At 51.9% G+C, this 24,425-nt stretch overlaps 1 protein-coding gene across 1 annotated transcript in view; it reads right to left on the bottom strand.

The window, feature by feature from the left end:
• The window catches only part of LOC119179801 (uncharacterized), a 70,296-nt gene that overhangs the window by 25,776 nt on the left and 20,095 nt on the right, over positions 1-24,425 (bottom strand). Inside the window, exon 2 of the mRNA XM_075868212.1 lies at positions 10,755-10,805. Coding sequence (XP_075724327.1) covers positions 10,755-10,805 — 51 coding nt within the window. The remainder of the gene's footprint in view (positions 1-10,754; positions 10,806-24,425) is intronic.

The following is a 24,425-nucleotide window of genomic DNA, read 5'->3' as shown; positions in this document are numbered from 1 at the left end:
TTCGATCGCTAGCGGCGTTATAAATCTTTAATCCCGGCTTTTTTGTGTACACTCATTTTCTTGTTTGCTTCAGTTGATTGTCCACTCTTGCTTGGGCTGGTTATGGCCTTCAGTATTGTGAAGTTATTTAAATAATTAAAACAGTGTAGTGGAGCATACGCACCAACGCGTATGCGCCTTCGAAAGATAACGAAAAGCCCCGTGCTCTGCTTGCGCGAGAGCTTGTGCCGCCTTTGCCAGACTTGCCGTACGCCCATTTTCCGTCGCAACCTCGTTGCGACTTCTCTGCTCGAATAAACGTCATCACATTTGATGGAGGCTGCTGAGATCCCCAAGCAGACCTGGAGCTTCGCTCTCGCAAGTTACCCGAGAGACTACCGCGAAACATGACTGACGCAGTCGCCAACCAGCCCGTCCCAGCCCAGCCAGCACCATCGGCTGCGCCGTCTACCTGCCCGGCACTACTCGCCAACGGGACCCACCAATCTTCAGCGGCAGTGGTGAGCAAGACGTCCAAGACTGGCTCTCCTTGTACGAACGCGTAAGCACCAGCAACAAGTGGCATGACGACTCTAAGCTCGCCTACGTTATCTTTTACTTGGCAGACGTAGCTAAGCTTTGGTTTACCAATCGCGATGGGAGTGAGGAGGGATAAAAGGGGTAGAAGAAAAGGTGTAGCAAAAAGGAAGAGACGTGAAATGATAAGCTAGAAGGAGCGACAACAAACTGGGGGATAGGAGAGATAGGAAAGATGGAAACACGGTCACAGGAGTCCGAGCACGGGGCACCACTTGCGAGAGCTCTTGTCGGCGTCAGCAGATGGCGTAGAGCACGTTCAGTCGGTCAGAGCTACACTGTCGGTGAAGGTCGTCGGCGTCAGGAGGTGACGTAGGGGGAGCCCAGTCGGCCAGAGCTACGCTGACGCCGGAGATCGCGAGGGCACAACTGGTCGGCACGGAATCCAGCAAGCACCCATGACAACCGTCCTATCTGCTTCGCGTGTGGCATCGCTGGCCACATTGCACGCTACTGCCGCCGCCATCCCACACCTGCGTACGCCTCCTTTGGAACTCCTACATATGCGTCGCAGCAGGCCACCACGTCTACATACGAACGGAGGCACTCTGACTCGGATCGTCGCCCATCAACTTCTTGTTTACCATCTCCTCAACGCTGATCGCCATCTCCTATGCGTCGTAGACCACCTCCTGCGGAGGGAAACTAGTCAGTGCAGTTCCAGAGGCAAGAACTACAACTTCTGCGCAATTATCAAGGCCTCCATTTTCGCCGCAAAATGTTTTTGATGTCAATGTTGAGGGAGTCGCCACACAAGCGTTAATTGATACTGGGGCCGCCGTTTCTGCGATGAACACAAAATTTCGTCGCAAACTGAAGAAAGTGACCACATCTCTCTGTGACATCATGCTGTCCACGGCTAGCGCGCAACGCATTCATCCCTCGGCTGTGTGTACGGCGCGCGTCCTCATCCAAGACGTTTCGTACATCGTCCAATTTATTGTACTACCATCTTGCCCTCATGACCTCATCCTGGGTTGAGATTTTTTATCACGTCATGAAGCTATCATCGATTGTTGCCGTGCGGAGGTGTCCCTAGTGCCAATTTGTGAATTTCCATCGCCCGACCATTCACCTCTGCTCTGCAAACTCATCGCTGACGACGACATCACCTTGCCTCCGGAAGCTTCAGTCCCTATTAGCCTTTCATGTGTGGCGCAACCTGACGCCATGGTGGTGTTTACGCCATCTCCTGTTTTTACTGAACGCAAAATCATCGTGCTCCTATTTGCCGTTCTTACAATTGCGTCCGGTTTAACCGTAATGCTGGTTACCAACCACTGCAACTACCTCATTGGCTTACTCCGTGGTGAAACCTCAGGATATTGCCACATTCAACCTGCAGAGGAGCACTCGCACAGCCAGAGAGGAAGAAACAGCTCTTGCCCGGTTCTCTTTACGAGCGCCTTTCATTTTAATTAAAGTGAGCTCTTCTATATCGGACTCCTGCTGTGTCTGCGTCGTTACACTGGTAGAGGAGCTGGGTACATGTCCAGGATACCTTCCAACAGCCCGGGATCTAGTTCACAAAGACTTCCACTCGTCGAAACACCCGTTCACCGCGCCAGCCGCCGCCTGTTAGGTCTGAGCCCAGAGTTCGGTCCTTGGACGGAAAACATTACCGCGCCGGGAAGCAGTTGCCCCACCATGACGAGCCCAAGCACGACACAGGTGACTGTTTTCACCCCTTAAACTCCTGTGGACTTCCATGACAACACATATGAGGACGCAGATGACCGGCTTGAGGAGTTAGAGCGCACAGCCAACGTTAACGGGTGGAACGCCGCACAGAAGTTGGGGTACGTGTATTTCCCTCTTCAAGACGGGGCTCGCACATGGTTCACGAATCGCGTGTGGTCAACGTGGGACGAGTTCCGACGGAAGTTCCTGGACACCTTCGCAAACACCGAAAGGCGGGAGCATGCACAACGACTCCTCGAATCACGGATTCAAAAGCCCAACGAGTCTGTTGCTATGTTTGTTGAGGACATGGCTCGTCTCTTTCATCGAGCCGATCCCGATATGTCCGAAAACAGAAAGATCAGCCACCTCATACGTGGTGTTAAAAAGCAGCTGTTTGCTGGTCTCGTACGGAACCCACCTTCAAGCGTCCACAAATTTTCGAAGGAGGCGACCACCATCGAACGCGCACTACAGCTACGGTACCACCAGTACGACCGCCCAAACAACAGCGGACAAATCAGCGCAACCGCTGTGACCACTGTGACACCTGACGAGCGTTCTTTGCGTGACCTGATACGCGAAATTGTGCAAGAAGAGGTGAAGAAGCTCGCCGCCACACCGAATGACTGCGCGATTGCGTCGGTCACAGAAGTTGTTCGCCAAGAAATAAGGCAAGCGCTTTCACTTCCCGAGCCGAACACTGAAATAGTCAGGCCAACATATGCAGATATTCTCCGTCGACAGCCTAGATCTAACTTGCCGCCACTTCAGCCGTACCACCAGCAACAGCCGCTGACAGTGCCTTGGTACTACAGGGAAACGTCGACGCCGATGCGACCACCACTCCGCAAAACTGACATATGGCGTACCCCTGACTACAGGCCCCTGTGCTTCCATTGTGGGGAAGCAGGCCACATCGTGCGGTATTGTCCTCATCGCGTTGCCGGGTATCAAGGATTTCCGTCCACTACCCCTCAGCGCTATTTCGACGGAAGGCGCAACGTTGATACGAGCACGACGATCCCGCGGGACGTTTCTCCTGGGTTCCGGTCATGCTCGCCCTCCCCAGGTCATATTCCCCTATCTAATAGAGGTAGCACCACGGACATGGCGAGAGGAAGATCTCCCAGTTCACGCCGGGGAAACTAAAAGCAGCGACCTTAGGGGGGAAGGTTGCGAATCGCCGAATATTTGAAAATCCCGCATTACCGCCGCACAAAGCGCCGCACATTTCGAATGAACCAACGAAAGACGAGATTGTCATCGCCGACATTACACTTTCAATTGACGGTCACGACGTGACCGCACTGGTCGACACTGGTGCGGACCTTTCAATAATGAGTGCGAATCTGGCCGACAAACTCAAGAAGGTAAAAATAGAATGGACGGGGCCGCAAATTAGAGGAGCCGGAGGCCAGCTGCTGACGCCTACCGGAAAGTGCACCGCACGAATCAAGATCGGGGATTCATCAATCGTGGTAACCTTCGTTATTCTTTCTGAGTGTTGTAAACAGGACATCTTGGGTATGGATTTCTTGCGGGAGTACGGTGCCATCATAAATATACCGGATGGTGTACTGGCCTTCTCAGCGGATCATAGCGCAGCGCTGCAGCGCAAGCCCATGCGCGTGATTGACGACGTGACCATGCCACCGTTGTCATGCCGCCTCGTCTCTGTCACGTGTAACACGCAGCATACTGGAAAAGGTGTCGCGGAACAAATATCGACGCTTTTACTCTTTCGAGGAATCACTATTGCCAGAAGTCTCGTCAGTGTAGTGTCTGGGCAAGCAGAGGTTCTGTTGACAAACTTCAGCAACGAGCGTCGACACATTACAGAGGGTACCACAGTTGCATACTTCGAAGAAATTGTAGAACTCCGCGAGCGCTTCGCAGTACAACAGGCAGAGACGCCGGCCGCTTCAACACCACTGCCTGTCGACGTGAGCACATATTTATCGCCAGCGCTGAGGCAGAGTCTTCTACATATTCTCGGCCAGTTTGAAGATTGTTTTTCGTCGACCTCGAGGGTAAATCAAACGCCACTAACAAAGCACCGAATTATAACGGAAGAGACGGCAAGACCAATTCTACAAAACCCATACCGCGTGGCACCGAAAGAACGCGAAGCAGTCCTGAAAATGCTCAATGATGACATCATTCAGCCGTCAAAGAGCCCTATGGCGTCACCTGTAGTGCTAGTTAAGAAGAAAGACGGCAGCTTACGCTTCTGTGTGGACTACCGCAAGCTGAACCGCGTGACAAAGAAAGACGTATACCCACTGCCGCGTATTGACGATTCACTTGACAGGCTGAGGCATGCACACTTCTTCTCGTCGATGGACCTGAAAAGCGGTTATTGGCAAATCGAGGTCGATGAGCGGGACAGAGAAAAGACTGCTTTTGTTACGCTTGACGGGCTTTACGAGTTTAGTCTTGCCCTTCGGATTGTGCTCAGCCCCAGCAACATTTCAGAGACTGATGGATACCGTCCTATCAGGCCTTAAGTTGCAGACGTGTCTGGTATACCTCGACGACGTCATTGTTTTCTCACCAACATTCGAGGAACATCTGAGACGGCTGCTGTTAGTATTTTGAGCAATACGGTCCGCTGGCTTAACGCTGAAACCTGAGAAATGTCATTTCGGTTTCAAGGAACTCCGATTCTTAGGACATGTGGTAAGCCATGAAGGTGTTCGTCCGGACCCCGACAAGATTGACGCCGTCCGAAAATTTTCAGTGCCAACAGAAAAGAAGGTCGTAAGACGTTTTTTTTTTTGGCCTTTGCGCCTACTACCCCAGGTTTATCGCCAATTTCTCGCACATAGCGTTACCCTTAACACGCATAACGAGAGACGATGTTTCATTTTTATGGGGCGAAGAGGAACAAGCAGCATTTGACGGTCTACGACACCGCCTGCAGACACCACCTGTGCTTGCTCACTTTGACGAGGACGCTCCAACCATGATCCACACTGATGCCAGCAACGTAGGTTTAGGCGCTGTACTCGTCCAGTGGCAAGACTAAGCCGAGAGAGTGATTGCATATGCAAGTAGGACGCTTTCCCGTGCCGAGTCCCATTATTCCACAACGGAAAAGGAATTTCTTGCTGTAGTATGGGCAGTTCTGAAGTTTCACCCATACCTCTACGGCCACCCCTTCCACGTAGTCAGCGACCACCACTCCCTTTGCTGGCTGACCAACTTGAAGGACCCATCCGGTCGGCTAGCGCGCTGGAGCTTACGCCTACAAGAATGGGATATGACAGTCGTCTCTAAGTCGGGACGGCAGCACTCTGATGCTTATTGCTTATCCAGGTCGCCTATAAAGCAAGACGATGTCTCAGAAGATGATGACATGGCATTTTTAGGAGTGGTCCACACAGTCACCATTTCGTCTAAGCAGAAAGAAGACAGTGAGTTGCTCCCTCTTATTAGTTTTCTTAACGGCCAGTCTACAAGCGTTCCCAAGATATTTGCAAGGAGCCTGCCATCATTCTGCTTGCGCAGTGGTGTCCTATACAAGAAGAACTTTGCCCCCAGTGGAAATGCCCACTTACTTGTCATCCCGACATCCGTTCGCGATGAGATCCTGAGCGCTTGCCACGATGAGCCAACCTCCGGCCACCTCGAATACACGCGCACATTGGCCGGAATCCAACACAAGTACTACTGGCCGAAGCTTCCAGGCACTGTAAAGCATTACATTCGCACGTGCCTCGATTGTCAACGATGAAAATCGCCACCTTTAAAACCAGCCGGATCGTTGCAACCAGTTCAAGTTCCCACCATGCTTTTTGCACAAATTGCAATGGATCTCCTTGGACCATTTCCGACTTCCCATACTGGAAACAAGTGGGTAATTGTCGCTACGGACTATCTTACTCGCTACGCAGAAACAAAGGCTTTATCAAGTGGAACCGCAGTAGAAGCAGCACGATTTTTCATTGAAAATATCGTTCTGAGGCTTGGTGCTCCTAGAATTATAATAAAAGACAGAGGTACCGCTTTCACGGCTATGCTCCTCAAGTCAGTGCTTGAGTTGAGTGGAACAGCGCATTGAAAAAATACCTCCTACCACCCACAAACCAACGGCTTAACAGAACGCCTCAACAAGACAATTGCTGATATGCTCAGTACGTACATCGACGTGGATCATAAAAATTGGGACGACGTTCTACCATACGTGACGTTTGCCTATAATACGGCGCAGCAGGAAACTACACGGAGCACGCCATTTAGTCTTCTTTATGGCCGTGAAGTGACGACAATGCTTGATGCCGTGCTGCTGCACGACTGCGACGATACAGACATGGATGTTCAAGCCTTTACTCAACGAGCTGAAGAGGCACGGCAGCTAGCACGTGTGCGAATCGGCTGACAGCAGAGTTACGACGCACAACGTTATAACCTGCGACACCAATACGTCACTTATCAACCAGGCGAGAAAGTGTGGCTCTGGAGCCCTATTCATCGACGCGGCCTTTCTGAAAAGTTACTGAAGAAGTACTTTGGTCCCTACAATGTTGTACGGCACCTAAGTGACGTGAATTATGAGGTCATCCCTGACAGTTCCTCGCGAGCTCAAAAATCTGAAATCGTACACGTTGTTCGGATGAAGCCATATTGCAGTGAGCCAGTTGCGTAATACGTCAACTACATACACCGCGTATTCTGTAGCCGAGCATCGGGTCGATGCTCTTCCTGGAGGGAGGCAAATGCCGCATTCAACCTGCAGAGGAGAGCTCGCACAGCCAGAGAGGAAGACGAAGCTCTAGGCCGGTCCTCTTTACAAGCGCCTTTCATTTTAATTAAAGTGAGCTTTTCTATATCGGACTCCTGCTGTGTCTGCGTCGTGACAATATGTACAACCTGTCGACCTTATCGATGATATTATTCTTCCTGACGAAACCCCATGTCACTTTGCCGCAATCACTCATGCGTCTAAGCCATCAAGCTCGCCAGCCTTCGACAATGCTATTGACGCAGACTTTCCCCCCTCGCATCGCAGCCAACTTGTTGCTCTCCTTAACAAGTTTCGCTCTTCTTTCGACCTTCAGAAACCTGCTTTGGGCCGCACCACGACTGTCACTCATACTATTGACACCAGCTCACATTCGCCTCTGCGACAGCGTCGTTACCGCGTTTCTGCCGAAAAGCGCCGCGTCATTACGGAGCAAGTAGATGACATGCTTAAACGTGGAGTCATACAGCATTCTCAAAGCGCTTGGTCGTTACCCGTGGTTCTGGTACAGAAAAAAGATGGCAACGTTCGATTTTGCGTGGACTATCCCAGCTTAAACAAGATTACAAAGAAAGACGTCTACCCACTACCACGAATAGACGGTGCTCTTGACTGTTTACAAGGCGCCGAGTTCTTTACATCCTTGGATCTGCGTTCTGTGTATTGGCAGGTGCTAATGGCTGAGTGTTATCGCCCTAAAACAGCCTTTGTAACGCCGGATGGCCTATATGAGTTCAAAGTCATGCCATTTGAGCTCTGCAACGCGCCTGCGACATTTGAGCGCATGATTACCATATTGCGTGCCCATAAGTGAAAAACTTGCTTGTGTTACCTAGATGACATCATAGTCTTTTCAGCTGATTTCCCGACACATCTTCGTCGTCTCCACGAGATTCTGACGTGTCTAACTTCTGCAGGCCTACAACTTAACACCAAGAAGTGCCACTTCGCAGCCCGAAAACTAACCATTTTGGGACACGTCATCACAAGAGACGGTGTTCTTCTGGATCCCGATAAGCTTCGAGCTGTCGCTGACTTCCCTATGCCCGCATCACCGAAAGCCCTAAAAAGTTTCGTTGGTCTTTGCTCTTACTTTCGTCACTTCGTGCGCAACTTCGAGTCTATCATCGCACCTCTGGCTAGTCTGCTTTCCAACAGCAAAGGTATATCTGCATGGTCACCTGCACGTGACGACGCATTTCGCCAGCTGCGCCGCCTGCTGACCTCACCACCTATTCTTCGCCACTACGACCCCACTGCTGCCACAGAAATTCACACTGATGCAAGTGGCATTAGTCTTGGCGCAGTTTTGCCACAACGGAAAGGCACCCAAACCGAATACGTAGTCGCTTATGCAAGTCGCGCTCTCAAGAAGGCTGAATTGTATTACTCCGTGACAGAGAAGGAGTGTTTGGACATAATCTTGACGCTTACGAAGTTTTGCCCGTAGCTTTACGGCCGTCCTTTCGACGTGGTCACAGACCAACAAGCTCTATGTGGGCTGTCCACCTTGAAAGACCCGTCCGGACGTCTGGGGCGTTGGGAACTTTGATTGCAGGAATACGACATCCGTGTAGTATATCGTTCCGGTCGCAAGCATGCGGACACCGATGCACTTTCCCGATCAGAAGCCACATCTGGTGTTAATGGGCCATTAACACCAGATGTGGCTTCTCTGTCACCCCTTTTTACCACCTTGTCACCACTTGACACCACTGACATGCTTTCGAAGCAGCGTAAAGACCCATACCTCTCACTGGATTCCGTGCCGACCGGTTGTGCGCCCGTGTGCTCCGCGCGCTCGCGACCTTCGGCGTCTTCGTAGCTCTGGCCGACTGGGCTGGCCCTACGTCACCTCCTGTCGCCGACAGTCTTCGACGACAGTGCAGTTCTGACCTACTGGACCTGCTCTACGCCATCTACAGACGCCGACAACATCTCTCGCAAGTGTACCCCGTCCTCGGACTCCAGTGACTATGCTTCCATCTTTCCTGTCTCTCATATCCCCTCAGTTTGTTGTTGCTTCTTCTTCCTCTTTTCTATACCTTTACTTCTACCCTTTTTATCCCTCCTCACCCCCATCCCTTGTGAGCTCTGTGGCGGTGTCGCTCCTGAAGAAGACAATAACGGGGCTCACTTTTCTCTTCCTTTCTCTATCTTAAGAACCACTCGAAAAGACCCATACCTTGCCTTGTTAGTCGACTACCTTACCGATCCATCTGCTGTCCCTTCCACGAGAGCGCTACGCCGGCAAGCAGCCCACTTTTCCTTACGAGACAACATTCTGTACCGCCGCAACTACATGCCTGGTGGTCGGAAGTGGCTCCTTGCTGTCCCAACTCATATGCGCTCTGACATCTGCATGAATTTCCATGCAGGTCCCCAAAGTGCTCACGCAGGTGTCCTGAAAACCTACGAAAGGCTGCGCCAACAATATTACCGGCGAGGAATGTATCGCTTTGTGCAGAAATACGTTCAGTCTTGCGCCACCTGCCAGCAGAACAAGACACCTCCGCGGCACCTAACTGGCATGTTACAGCCGCTCCCGTGCCCGGCTCGCCCATTCGACCGCGTGGGTATAGACCTCTATGGCCCCCTCCCATATAGTATCTCTGGAAACCGGTGGATTATTGTCGGAGTCGATCATCTGACACGCTACGCTGAGACTGCAGCTCTACCGGCAGCGACCGCCCACGAAGTTGCACTCTTCATTCTCCGCAGCTTCATTCTACGCCATGGTGCTCCACGGGAATTACTTAGTGATATGGTCGAGTGTTCCCGTCGGAGGTCATCCAAGCTATCCTCGCTGAATGCAACATCATCCACCGGAAATCTACTGCATACCATACACAGACAAATGGTCTCACTGAGCGGTTCAACCGCACACTTGGTGACATGTTGAGGATGTACACCTCCTCCGACCACACTAACTGGGACGCTGTATTGCCTTTTATTACCTTCACTTATAACACCGCGATGCAAGCGACTACCGGTTTTTCCCCGTTCTTTCTATTGTACGGCCGCGAACCTTCCCAACCACTCGACACTATACTCCCGTACCGCCCTGATGCATCTGAGTGCTCCCCGCTTTCGGAAATCGCCTGATACGCTGAAGACTGCCGTCAGTTGGCTCGGTCTCTGACAAGTGAGGCTCAAGGTCTACAAAATACTCGACACGACGTCGCTCACCACATAGCTGCTACGTTTCGTGCTGGCTCCCTTGTGTGGCTTTGGGTGCCCCCACACGTTCCTGGTCTGCCTTCGAAACTTTTGGCCCGATACAATGGTCCGTACCGTGTCATTGACCTGACCTCCCCGGTGAACTACATCATCGAGCCACTAACACAATCACCAGACTTGTGACGTCGAGGACGCGAGACCGTACACGTCGACCGTCTCAAGCCCTACTACGACCCCCTCATTGTGCCTACTCCCTGAGTCGCCAGGATGGCTACCCTTCACCACGGGGGTATTGTAGGAGAGCATACTCACCAACGCGTATGCGCCTTCGGAAGATAACGAAAAGCCCCGTGCTCTGCTTGCGCGAGAGCTTGTGCCGCCTGTGCCAGACTTGCCGTACACCCATTTTCCGTCGCGACCTCGTTGCGACTTCTCTGCTCGAATAAACGTAATCACGACAGGTTCATATGTTGACAACTGTGGACAACTACGGGCTTTTTTTAAACTATTTGGGAAAGTGAATAAGGCCCAGAGCAACCTTGAGGAATGAAGAACATAAGGCACTACTGACCTGAAGCTTCCTTGACTTTCTTCTTGGTGCCCTTCTCTTCCTTGCCCACCACTGGGTTGAAAGAAAGTACAAGGCATTAAGTCACATGTATGTTTGTAATCCTCACGCAAGTGAGATGTATGGTAATCATAACTAGCATTTCCGTGTACTAATACAACCAATGAGCGAAGCTCCTTAGAAATTGGACGCAAACGACTTTGTACTTTTTTTCAGCAGACGCTTTTCAAGACCCGCGAGCTTGGAGAGAGTCGGCTGCGGTCAGTGGCGGGAACGCGTGTTCGCCGGTTTGAGGGGAGAAGGTAGAGAGGAAGAAGTAGGGAGACTCATCTGCCTCGGTTTTGCATGCGTCTGTATTTTTGCACTTTGCGCATCATGCGGGTGACATCACCGTTCCTGCGCTCATGAACAGTTAGATCGAGCCACTCATTTTTTTTCGGTGGGGGGAGGGGGTTGCTCAAAGTTGTACTGGAGAATCTTGACATTTGTTTTCAGCAATCACTATCGTCTTAACAACCACATCACAGCATAAATACCGTTAATTTTGTCCCCCTAATCTGTCCTAATCGGTGATAGAGGTAGATGACTGGCACTGAAGGGAGCGGAATGGGAGTGCTGATACAACCTTTGGGAGGGAACGGATGTGATCACCCCTACCATCCACCTCTGGATCCGCCACGGGCCATTGACCGTGCTCTTTGAACCGGGCTCGTGCCAATGAACTGGTCATTAAACTGAAACAACGAACCAGTTCGAAGAGATGCATTATTCTTTTCGAGCTCAGCTGTCATTGATTTCACCGTAATAGAATAATTGTTTGAAGAGGAAACGGAGGCCTAAGTTTACTTTTGAAGTAAGTAAACTTGAAGTAAACGCCGAAGCTTGGACGTAAGTGGAACATCATGAAGCACAAGATATTTGTGGTTTTCAGCCACATTGGTTCAGTTAATGTTTTTTTTTTGTTTACAGTGGCTATACTACAGGTTTTTTTAGTGCCTCAATGTAAACATTCTGTTTTACCGACAGACTTCTAAGCCTTACTTCCATCTAAGACGTCACGGCAAGCTGGTGCGAGCACTTCAAGGTGAAGTAAACCAGCAAATTGGGCTAGTTGGCACATATTCATGGAGATCAGTGCATAAAAAAAGAACAAACACAAAAAAGTGCATGACACGAATGCTGTGGTGCACTTTCTTGTGTTTTTTGTTTCTTTTTTCTGTGTGCTGGCCATGGTTAGCACTTCAAGGTGGAGTCGTCACGTGTGTTTTAAATTCGAAACATTTCTTAGCGAGCTTCGGCGACTTGGAGCGTATCCATCTATCTAGTCGCTTACGTTTGGGTGCTCTTGTGGTCACCCTTGTAACTTGGCGTGAACCAAAGTTAGTATGGGAGGATAAAATGGTTTAACGAATATGACGCGCTGGTCAAGACATGAATAATGTCACAATCCCGCTGCGTAAGTCCTCAGACACTACCCGCCATAAAGTGGCACATATCCACTGGCGGGTATGTGCCGCTGGTACGCGGGTATGTGCCACAGTTGATTGACACTTAGTATCTACCCAGTAATGACACACATGGGCAATTTTTACGCACGAGCGTTCATAGCCGACATAGGTAGCGTCAACCCGACGAATGCAAAGAATAAATTCCAGGGTCCCAACTGGAATCGAACCAAAGTATTCTGCGTGCCAATGAGGCATTTTACCACAGAGTTACGCCAGGACTCGGAACTACCTTTCAAATAGACGCGAATCTCTTCCTGAAGCGTCAAAAGGGTTCGCAGTGCTGCCTACCCAATTTTATAAACATTACATATGTGCTTCTTTGATAGAGCCGTCACGTCGGGTTAAAGTCATGCGCTGAAGTTAATTTACGTAGAAGTGTCCAGGGCCAGTATCGTCGCGAGCATCAGCGCTTCCTATCAGCTTCTGGTGTTGCTAGTACGCATGTTCTATTTGACGTCATTGCGCAAGTGCAAACAACTGGTTATATAAACATCTGCAACTCTTCTACATATGTCTGTGCGTGCAACATTTGTACAGTGTCAATTTTTATGACAGGGAACATGGCGACGCGTGGCCTGCATGCTCCGGCGGCTGCTGGCAGCGCGTTCAAGCGGAAGCGATAGCAACCACAGTATCTTTTAGCGTCTCGTGGCGAGCAAAACAACCTTTCGTTGCCGATATAGAACGGCAACATTGCGACCCCCTGCCTCTTAAGGTGATTACGGGAGAGCCCGTAATTGCCTTGAAGGGGGAGGGGTCACAATCTTGCTGCTGGTACCATATCAGCGACAAATTGTTTTGCTCGCCGCGAGATGACGCTAAAAGAGACTGCGGTTGCTCTCGTTTCCGCTTGAACGCGCTGCCAGCAGCCGCCGGAGCGCGCAGGCCACGTGTTCTCGTGTTCCCTTTCATAAAAATTGACACTGTACATATAATTAGCGTCGTTTCATGACATGTCGCTCAATTAAAAAGATGCAACATGGTCACCTTACCTCCGCATGCTTCGCATAATGTCGATTCCCAAGTACGTGGGATCTGCCCTTTTTTTTTCTTGTTTTCATGCTTACCGAGCGCCTTTTCATTATACGAGTTGTAGTGGAGCATACGCACCAACGCGTATGCGCCTTCGGAAGACAACGAAAAGCCCGTGCTCTGATTGCGCGAGAACCTGTGCCGCCTTTGCCAGACTTGCTGTTCGCCCATTTTCCGTCGCGACCTCGTTGCGACTCCTCTGTTCTAATAAACATCATCGCATTTGGTGGAGGTGCCGGGGATCCCTAAGCAGACCTGGAGCTCCGCTCTCGCAAGTTGGCCGAAAGACTACCGTACAACATGACTGACGCAGTCGCCAACCAGCCCATCCCAGCACAGCCAGCACCATCGGCTGCCCCGTCGACCTGCCCCGGTGCTACCCGTCAGCGGGACCCACCAATCTTCAGCGGCAGTGGTGAGCAAGACGTCGAAGACTGGCTCTCCTTGTACGAACGCGTGAGTGCCAGCAACAAATGGGACAACGACTCTAAGCTTGCCTATGTCATCTTTTACTTGGCTGACGTCGCCAAGCTATGGTTCACCAACCGCGAAACCACCATCGCCAGCTGGTCCACCTTCAAGACCCTCGTGACCGAAGCGTTCGGCCGACCAGAGGTCCGCAAGCTCCGCGCTGACCAGCGTCTGCGCCACCGAGCCCAGCAACCTGGTGAGACCTTTACTAGCTATATTGAGGATGTGCTCGACCTCTGCAGGCGTGTTAACTCATCCATGCCTGAAGAAGAGAAAATTCGACATATTCTCAAAGGCATCGAGGATGGCGCATTCCAGATGTTGCTGGCGAAGAGCCCGACCACGGTGGCAGTCCTCGTAAGCCTGTGCCAGAGCTTCGATGAATTGCGTCGTCAGCGTTCCATCGCCCGACAGAGTGTCCCATCACCAGATTCGATCTCGGCCGTCGCACTCGCCAATGGCAACGTTCACCAAGGAACTCTGTCGAACCAGATTAAAGACTTCATCAGGGAGGAAGTCGCCCGACAGCTTTCCCTGCTGCCGCATAGTGACGCGCCCACGACAAGCCTCCCTTCGAATATGCAGCAGGCCATACGCACTGAAATTTGCAATGCACTCCCTACAGTGCCGGCCTCTTACCAATGCACTTCGGTGCCATCTGATCTCTCAACTGCTGGCTACGCACCAACTGCGCCGCCTTCACCTCTCAGCTACGCAGCTGTGGTCGCGCGGCCCCCACCGCATCCAGTCGCCTTATCGGCTCCACCTCCTCCGGCCTCGCCTCCAGTCTACAGGCCCCCACCTCGCTTTTTCCGTCCATCTAATGAGTGGCGCACCCGAGACAATTGTCCCATCTGTTTCGCGTGTGGCATCGCTGGCCACATTGCACGCTTCTGCCGCCGCCGTCCAACGCCTGCGCACGCATACTTCGGAGCTCCTACCTACGCACTGCAGCAGACCACCACGTCTGCATATGAACAGAGGCACTCCGACTCGGATCGCCACCCATCGACTGCTCGTTTCCCATCACCTCGTCGCCGATCGCCATCCCCTATGCGTCGTCGACCACCTCTTGAGGAGGGAAACTAATCAGTGCAGTTCCGGAGGCAAGAACTGCAACTTGTGCGCAATTCCCAAGGCCTCCATTTTCGCCGCAAAATGTTGTTGACGTCGATGTTGAGGGAGTCGCCACCTTAGCGTTAATTGATACCGGGGCCGCCGTTTCTGTGATGAACGCAAACTTTTGTAGGAAACTGAAGAAAGTGACCACATCTCTCAGTGGCTTGGTGCTGTCCAAGGCTAGCGCGCAACGCATTCATCCCTCGGCTGTGTGTACGGCGCGCGTCGTCATTCGAGACGTTTTGTACGTCGTACAGTTTTTTGTTCTACCATCTTGCTCTCATGACCTTATCCTGGGTTGGGATTTCTTATCACGTCATGAAGCTATCATCGATTGTTCCCGTGCCGAAGTGTCCCTTGTGCCAACATGTGAATTTCCACCACCCGACCGCTCTCCTCTGCTCTGCAAAGTCATCGCTGATGACGACATCACCTTGCCTCCTGAAGCTTAGGTCCCTATTAGCCTTTCATGTCTGGCGCAACCTGACGGCACGGTGGTGTTTACGCCATCTCCGGTTTTTACTGAACGCAAGGGCATCGTTCTCCCATTTGCTGTTCTTACAATTGCGTCTGGTTTAACCGTAATGCTGGTCAACAACCACTGCAACTACCCCATTGGCTTACTTCGTGGTGAAACGTTAGGATATGTGCAACCTGTCGACCATATCGATGATATTATTCTTCCCGACGAAACGCCATGTCACATTGCTGCAATCACTCATGCGTCTGAGCCATCAAGTTCGTCAGCCTTCGACAATGCTACTGACGCAGACCTTCCCCTCTCGCATCGCCGCCAACTTGTTGCTCTCCTTAACAAGTTTCGTTCTTTTTTCGACTTTCAAGAACCTGCTTTGGGCCGCACCACCACTATCGCTCATACTATTGACACCGGCTCACATTCGCCTCTGCGACAGCGTCCTTACCGCGTTTCCGCCGAAGAGCGCCACGTCATTACGGAGCAAGTAGATGGCATGCTTAAACGTGGAGTCATACAGCCTTCTCAAAGCGCTTGGTCATCACCTGTGGTTCTGGTCAAAAAAAAAGATGGCACCGTACGATTTTGCGTCGACTATCGCCGCTTAAACAATATTACGAAAAAAGATGTCTACCCGCTACCACGAATAGACGATGCTCTTGACTGTTTACAAGGCGCCGAGTACTTTACATCTTTGGATCTGCGTTGTGGGTATTGGCAGGTGCCAATGGCTGAATGTGATCACCCTAAAACAGCCTTTGTAACGCCGGATGGCCTATATGAGTTCAAAGTCATGCAATTTGGGCTCTGCAACGCGCCTGCCACATTTGAGCGCATGATCGACACCATCTTGCGTGCCCACAAGTAGAAAACCTGCTTATGTTACCTGGACGACATCGTAGTCTTTTCATCTGATTTCCCGACACATCTTGCTCGCCTCCACGAGATTCTGACGTGTCTAACTTCTGCAGGCCTACAACTTAACTCCAAGAAGTGCCACTTCGAAGCACGAAAACTAACCATCTTGGGACATGTCATCACCAGAGACGGTGTTCTTCCGGATCCCGATAAGCTTCGAGCTGTCGCTGACTTTCCGTTGCCTACATCACTGAAAGCCCTACGAAGTTTCGTCGGTCTCTGCTCCTACTTTCGTCGCTTCGTGCGCAACTTCGCGTCCATCATCGCACCTCTCACGAGTCTGCTTTCCAACAGCAAAGGCATATCTGCATGGTCACCTGCATGTGACGACGCATTTCGCCAGCTGCGCCGCCTGCTGACCTCACCACCTATTCTTCGTCACTTCGACCCTGCTGCGGCCACAGAAATTCACACCGATGCAAGTGGCATCGGTCTTGGTGCAGTTTTGCCACAACGGAAAGGCACCCAAACCGAATACGTAGTCGCTTATGCAAGTCGCGCTCTCAAGAAGGCTGAATTGTATTACTCCGTGACAGAGAAGGAGTGTTTGGACATAATCTTGGCGCTTACGAAGTTTTGCCCGTAGCTTTACGGCCGTCCTTTCGACGTGGTCACAGACCAACAAGCTCTATGTTGGCTGTCCACCTTGAAAGACCCGTCCGGACGTCTGGGGCGTTGGGAACTTTGATTGCAGGAATACGACATCCGTGTAGTATATCGTTCCGGTCGCAAGCATGCGGACACCGATGCAGTTTCCCGATCAGAAGCCACATCTGGTGTTAATGGGCCATTAACACCAGATGTGGCTTCTCTGTCACCCCTTTTTACCACCTTGTCACCACTTGACACCACTGACATGCTTTCGAAGCAGCGTAAAGACCCATACCTCTCACTGGATTCCGTGCCGACCGGTTGTGCGCCCGTGTGCTCCGCGCGCTCGCGACCTTCGGCGTCTTCGTAGCTCTGGCCGACTGGGCTGGCCCTACGTCACCTCCTGTCGCCGACGGTCTTCGACGACAGTGCAGTTCTGACCTACTGGACCTGCTCTACGCCATCTACAGACGCCGACAACATCTCTCGCAAGTGTACCCCGTCCTCGGACTCCAGTGACCATGCTTCCATCTTTCCTGTCTCTCCTATCCCCTCAGTTTGTTGTTGCTTCTTCTTCCTGTTTTCTATACCTTTACTTCTACCCTTTTTATCCCTCCTCACCCCCATCTCTTGTGAGCTCTGTGGCGGTGTCGCTCCTGAAGAAGACAATAACGGAGCTCACTTTTCTCTTCCTTTCTCTATCTTAAGAACCACTCGCAAAGACCCATACCTTGCCTTGTTAGTCGACTACCTTACCGATCCATCTGCTGTCCTTTCCACGAGAGCGCTACGCCGGCAAGCAGCCCACTTTTCCTTACGAGACAACATTCTGTACCGCCGCAACTACATGCCTGGTGGTCGGAAGTGGCTCCTTGCTGTCCCAACTCATATGCGCTCTGACATCTGCATGAATTTCCATGCAGGTCCCCAAAGTGCTCACGCAGGTGTCCTGAAAACCTACGAAAGGCTGCGCCAACAATATTACTGGCGAGGAATGTATCGCTTTGTGCAGAAATACGTTCAGTCTTGCACCACCTGCCAACAGAACAAGACACCTCCGCGGCACCTAACTGGCATGTTACAGCCGCTCCCGTGCCCGGCTCGACCATTTGACCGCGTGGGTATAGACCTCTATGGCCCCCTCCCATATAGTATCTCTGGAAACCGGTGGATTATTGTCGGAGTCGATCATCTGACACGCTACGCTGAGACTGCAGCTCTACCGGCAGCGACCGCCCACGAAGTTGCACTCTTCATTCTCCGCAGCTTCATTCTACGCCATGGTGCTCCACGGGAATTACTCAGTGATATGGTCGAGTGTTCCTGTCGGAGGTCATCCAAGCTATCCTCGCTGAATGCAACATCATCCACCGGAAATCTACTGCATACCATACACCGACAAATGGTCTCACTGAGCGGTTCAACCGCACACTTGGTGACATGTTGAGGATGTACACCTCCTCCGACCACACTAACTGGGACGCTGTATTGCCTTTATTACCTTCACTTATAACACCGCGACGCAAGCGACTACCGGTTTTTCCCCGTTCTTTCTATTGTACGGCCGCGAACCTTCCCAACCACTCAACACTATACTCCCGTACCACCCTGATGCATCTGAGTGCTCCCCGCTTTCGGAAATCGCCTGATACGCTGAAGACTGCCGTCAGTTGGCTCGGTCTCTGACAAGTGAGGCTCAAGGTCTACAAAATACTCGACATGACGTCGCTCACCACATAGCTGCTACGTTTCGTGCTGGCTCCCTTGTGTGGCTTTGGGTGCCCCCACACGTTCCTGGTCTGCCTTCGAAACTTTTGGCCCGGTACCATGGTCCGTACCGTGTCATTGACCTGACCTCCCCGGTGAACTACATCATCGAGCCACTAACACAATCACCAGACTTGTGACGTCGAGGACGCGAGACCGTACACGTCGACCGTCTCAAGCCCTACTACGACCCCCTCATTGTGCCTACTCCCTGAGTCGCCAGGATGGCTACCCTTCACCACGGGGGTATTGTAGGGGAGCATACTCACCAACGCGCATGCGCCTTCGGAAGATAACGAAAAGCCCCGTGCTCTGCTTGCGCGAGAGCTTGTGCCGCCTGTGCCAGACTTGCCGTACACCCATTTTCCGTCGCGACCTCGTTGCGACTTCTCTGCTCGAATAAACGTAATCACATTTGATGGAGGCTGCTGAGATCCCCAAGCAGACCTGGAGCTTCGCTCTCGCAAGTTACCCGAGAGACTACCGCGAAACATGACTGACGCAGTCGCCAACCAGCCCGTCCCAGCCCAGCCAGCACCATCGGCTGCGCCGTCTACCTGCCCGGCACTACTCGCCAACGGGACCCACCAATCTTCAGCGGCAGTGGTGAGCAAGACGTCCAAGACTGGCTCTCCTTGTACGAACGCGTAAGCACCAGCAACAAGTGGCATGACGACTCTAAGCTCGCCTACGTTATCTTTTACTTGGCAGACGTAGCTAAGCTTTGGTTTACCAATCGCGATGGGAGTGAGGAGGGATAAAAGGGGTAGAAGAAAAGGTGTAGCAAAAAGGAAGAGACGTGAAATGATAAGCCAGAAGGAGCGACAACAAACTGGGGGATAGGAGAGATAGGAAAGATGGAAACACGGTCACAGGAGTCCGAGCACGGGGCACCACTTGCGAGAGCTCATGTCGGCGTCAGCAGATGGCGTAGAGCACGTTCAGTCGGTCAGAGCTACACTGTCGGTGAAGGTCGTCGGCGTCAGGAGGTGACGTAGGGGGAGCCCAGTCGGCCAGAGCTACGCTGACGCCGGAGATCGCGAGGGCACAACTGGTCGGCGCGGAATCCAGCAAGCACCCATGACAACCGTCCTATCTGCTTCGCGTGTGGCATCGCTGGCCACATTGCACGCTACTGCCGCCGCCATCCCACACCTGCGTACGCCTCCTTTGGAACTCCTACATATGCGTCGCAGCAGGCCACCACGTCTACATACGAACGGAGGCACTCTGACTCGGATCGTCGCCCATCAACTTCTTGTTTACCATCTCCTCAACGCTGATCGCCATCTCCTATGCGTCGTAGACCACCTCCTGAGGAGGGAAACTAGTCAGTGCAGTTCCAGAGGCAAGAACTACAACTTCTGCGCAATTATCAAGGCCCCCATTTTCGCCGCAAAATGTTGTTGATGTCAATGTTGAGGGAGTCGCCACACAAGCGTTAATTGATACTGGGGCCGCCGTTTCTGCGATAAACACAAAAATTTGTCGCAAACTGAAGAAAGTGACCACATCTCTCTGTGGCATCGTGCTGTCCACGGCTAGCGCGCAACGCATTCATCCCTCGGCTGTGTGTACGGCGCGCGTCCTCATCCAAGACGTTTCGTACATCGTCCAATTTATTGTACTACCATCTTGCTCTCATGACCTCATCCTGGGTTGAGATTTTTTATCACGTCATGAAGCTATCATCGATTGTTGCCGTGCGGAGGTGTCCCTAGTGCCAATTTGTGAATTTCCATCGCCCGACCATTCACCTCTGCTCTGCAAACTCATCGCTGACGACGACATCACCTTGCCTCCGGAAGCTTCAGTCCCTATTAGCCTTTCATGTGTGGCGCAACCTGACGCCATGGTGGTGTTTACGCCATCTCCTGTTTTTACTGAACGCAAAAGCATCGTGCTCCTATTTGCCGTTCTTACAATTGCGTCCGGTTTAACCGTAATGCTGGTTACCAACCACTGCAACTACCTCATTGGCTTACTCCGTGGTGAAACCTCAGGATATTGCCACATTCAACCTGCAGAGGAGCACTCGCACAGCCAGAGAGGAAGAAACAGCTCTTGCCCGGTCATCTTTACGAGCGCCTTTCATTTTAATTAAAGTGAGCTCTTCTATATCGGACTCCTGCTGTGTCTGCGTCGTGACACTGGTAGAGGAGCTGGGTACATGTCCAGGACACCTTCCAACAACCCGGGATCTAGTTCACAAAGAATTCCACTCGTCGAAACACCCGTTCACCGCGCCAGCCGCCGCCTGTTAGGTCTGAGCCCAGAGTTCGGTCCTTGGACGGAAAACATTACCGCGCCGGGAAGCAGTTGCCCCACCATGACGAGCCCAAGCACGACACAGGTGACTGTTTTCACCCCTTAAACTCCTGTGGACTTCCATGACAACACATATGAGGACGCAGATGACTGGCTTGAGGAGTTAGAGCGCACAGCCAACGTTAACGGGTGGAACGCCGCACAGAAGTTGGGGTACGTGTATTTTCCTCTTCAAGACGGGGCTCGCACATGGTTCACGAATCGCGTGTGGTCAACGTGGGACGAGTTCCGACGGAAGTTCCTGGACACCTTCGCAAACACCGAAAGGCGGGAGCATGCACAACGACTCCTCGAATCACGGATTCAAAAGCCCAACGAGTCTGTTGCTATGTTTGTTGAGGACATGGCTCGTCTCTTTCATCGAGCCGATCCCGATATGTCCGAGAACAGAAAGATCAGCCACCTCATACGTGGTGTTAAAAAGCAGCTGTTTGCTGGTCTCGTACGGAACCCACCTTCAAGCGTCCACAAATTTTCGAAGGAGGCGACCACCATCGAACGCGCACTACAGCTACAGTACCACCAGTACGACCGCCCAAACAACAGCGGACAAATCAGCGCAACCGCTGTGACCACTGTGACACCTGACGAGCGTTCTTTGCGTGACCTGATACGCGAAATTGTGCATGAAGAGGTGAAGAAGCTCGCCGCCACACCGAATGACTGCGCGATTGCGTCGGTCACAGAAGTTGTTCGCCAAGAAATAAGGCAAGCGCTTTCACTTCCCGAGCCGAACACTGAAATAGTCAGGCCAACATATGCAGATATTCTCCGTCGACAGCCTAGATCTAACTTGCCACCACTTCAGCCGTACCACCAGCAACAGCCGCTGACAGTGCCTTGGTACTACAGGGAAACGTCGACGCCGATGCGACCACCACTCCGCAAAACTGACATATGGCGTACCCCTGACTACAGGCCCCTGTGCTTCCATTGTGGGGAAGCAGGCCACATCGTGCGGTATTGTCCTCATCGCGTTGCCGGGTATCAAGGATTTCCGTCCACTACCCCTCAGCGCTATTTCGACGGAAGGCGCAACGTTGATACGAGCACGGCGATCCCGCGGGACGTTTCTCCTGGGTTCCGGTCACGCTCGCCCTCCCCAGGTCATATTCCCCTATCTAATAGAGGTAGCACCACGGACATGGCGAGAGGAAGATCTCCCAGTTCACGCCGGGGAAACTAAAAGCAGCGACCTTAGGGGGGAAGGTTGCGAATCGCCGAATATTTGAAAATCCCGCATTACCGCCGCACAAAGCGCCGCACATTTCGAATGAACCGACGAAAGACGAGATTGTCATCGCCGACATTACACTTTCAATTGACGGTCACGACGTGACCGCACTGGTCGACACTGGTGCGGACCTTTCAATAATGAGTGCGAATCTGGCCGACAAACTCAAGAAGGTAAAAATAGAATGGACGGGGCCGCAAATTAGAGGAGCCGGAGGCCAGCTGCTGACGCCTACCGGAAAGTGCACCGCACGAATCAAGATCGGGGATTCATCATTCGTGGTAACCTTCGTTATTCTTTCTGAGTGTTGTAAACAGGACATCTTGGGTATGGATTTCTTGCGGGAGTACGGTGCCATCATAAATATACCGGATGGTGTACTGGCCTTCTCAGCGGATCATAGCGCAGCGCTGCAGCGCAAGCCCATGCGCGTGATTGACGACGTGACCATGCCACCGTTGTCATGCCGCCTCGTCTCTGTCACGTGTAACACGCAGCATACTGGAAAAGGTGTCGCGGAACAAATATCGACGCTTTTACTCTTTCGAGGAATCACTATTGCCAGAAGTCTCGTCAGTGTAGTGTCTGGGCAAGCAGAGGTTCTGTTGACAAACTTCAGCAACGAGCGTCGACACATTACAGAGGGTACCACAGTTGCATACTTCGAAGAAATTGTAGAACTCCGCGAGCGCTTCGCAGTACAACAGGCAGAGACACCGGCCGCTTCAACACCACTGCCTGTCGACGTGAGCACATATTTATCGCCAGCGCTGAGGCAGAGTCTTCTACATTTTCTCGGCCAGTTTGAAGATTGTTTTTCGTCGACCTCGAGGGTAAATCAAACGCCACTAACAAAGCACCGAATTATAACGGAAGAGACGACAAGACCAATTCTACAAAACCCATACCGCGTGGCACCGAAAGAACGCGAAGCAGTCCTGAAAATGCTCAATGATGACATCATTCAGCCGTTAAAGAGCCCTTGGGCGTCACCTGTAGTGCTAGTTAAGAAGAAAGACGGCAGCTTACGCTTCTGTGTGGACTACCGCAAGCTGAACCGCGTGACAAAGAAAGACGTATACCCACTGCCGCGTATTGACGATTCACTTGACAGGCTGAGGCATGCACACTTCTTCTCGTCGATGGACCTGAAAAGCGGTTATTGGCAAATCGAGGTCGATGAGCGGGACAGAGAAAAGACTGCTTTTGTTACGCTTGACTGGCTTTACGAGTTTAGTCTTGCCCTTCGGATTGTGCTCAGCCCCAGCAACATTTCAGAGACTGATGGATACCGTCCTATCAGGCCTTAAGTTGCAGACGTGTCTGGTATACCTCGACGACGTCATTGTTTTCTCACCAACATTCGAGGAACATCTGAGACGGCTGCTGTTAGTATTTTGAGCAATACGGTCCGCTGGCTTAACGCTGAAACCTGAGAAATGTCATTTCGGTTTCAAGGAACTCCGATTCTTAGGACATGTGGTGAGCCATGAAGGTGTTCGTCCGGACCCCGACAAGATTGACGCCGTCCGAAAATTTTCAGTGCCAACAGAAAAGAAGGTCGTAAGACGTTTTTTTGGCCTTTGCGCCTACTACCCCAGGTTTATCGCCAATTTCTCGCACATAGCGTTACCCTTAACACGCATAACGAGAGACGATGTTTCATTTTTATGGGGCGAAGAGGAACAAGCAGCATTTGACGGTCTACGACACCGCCTGCAGACAACACCTGTGCTTGCTCACTTTGACGAGGACGCTCCAACCATGATCCACACTGATGCCAGCAACGTAGGTTTAGGCGCTGTACTCGTCCAGTGGCAAGACTCAGCCGAGAGAGTGATTGCATATGCAAGTAGGACGCTTTCCCGTGCCGAGTCCCATTATTCCACAACGGAAAAGGAATTTCTTGCTGTAGTATGGGCAGTTCTGAAGTTTCACCCATACCTCTACGGCCACCCCTTCCACGTAGTCAGCGACCACCACTCCCTTTGCTGGCTGACCAACTTGAAGGACCCATCCGGTCGGCTAGCGCGCTGGAGCTTACGCCTACAAGAATGGGATATGACAGTCGTCTCTAAGTCGGGACGGCAGCACTCTGATGCTTATTGCTTATCCAGGTCGCCTATAAAGCAAGACGATGTCTCAGAAGATGATGACATGGCATTTTTAGGAGTGGTCGACACAGTCACCATTTCGTCTAAGCAGAAAGAAGACAGTGAGTTGCTCCCTCT

Source organism: Rhipicephalus microplus, chromosome 7 (genome assembly GCF_043290135.1).
Source record: "Rhipicephalus microplus isolate Deutch F79 chromosome 7, USDA_Rmic, whole genome shotgun sequence".
NCBI lineage: Eukaryota > Metazoa > Arthropoda > Arachnida > Ixodida > Ixodidae > Rhipicephalus > Rhipicephalus microplus.
The sequence above is the reverse complement of the archived record's forward strand: the minus strand, read 5'-3'. Positions and strand labels throughout refer to the sequence as shown.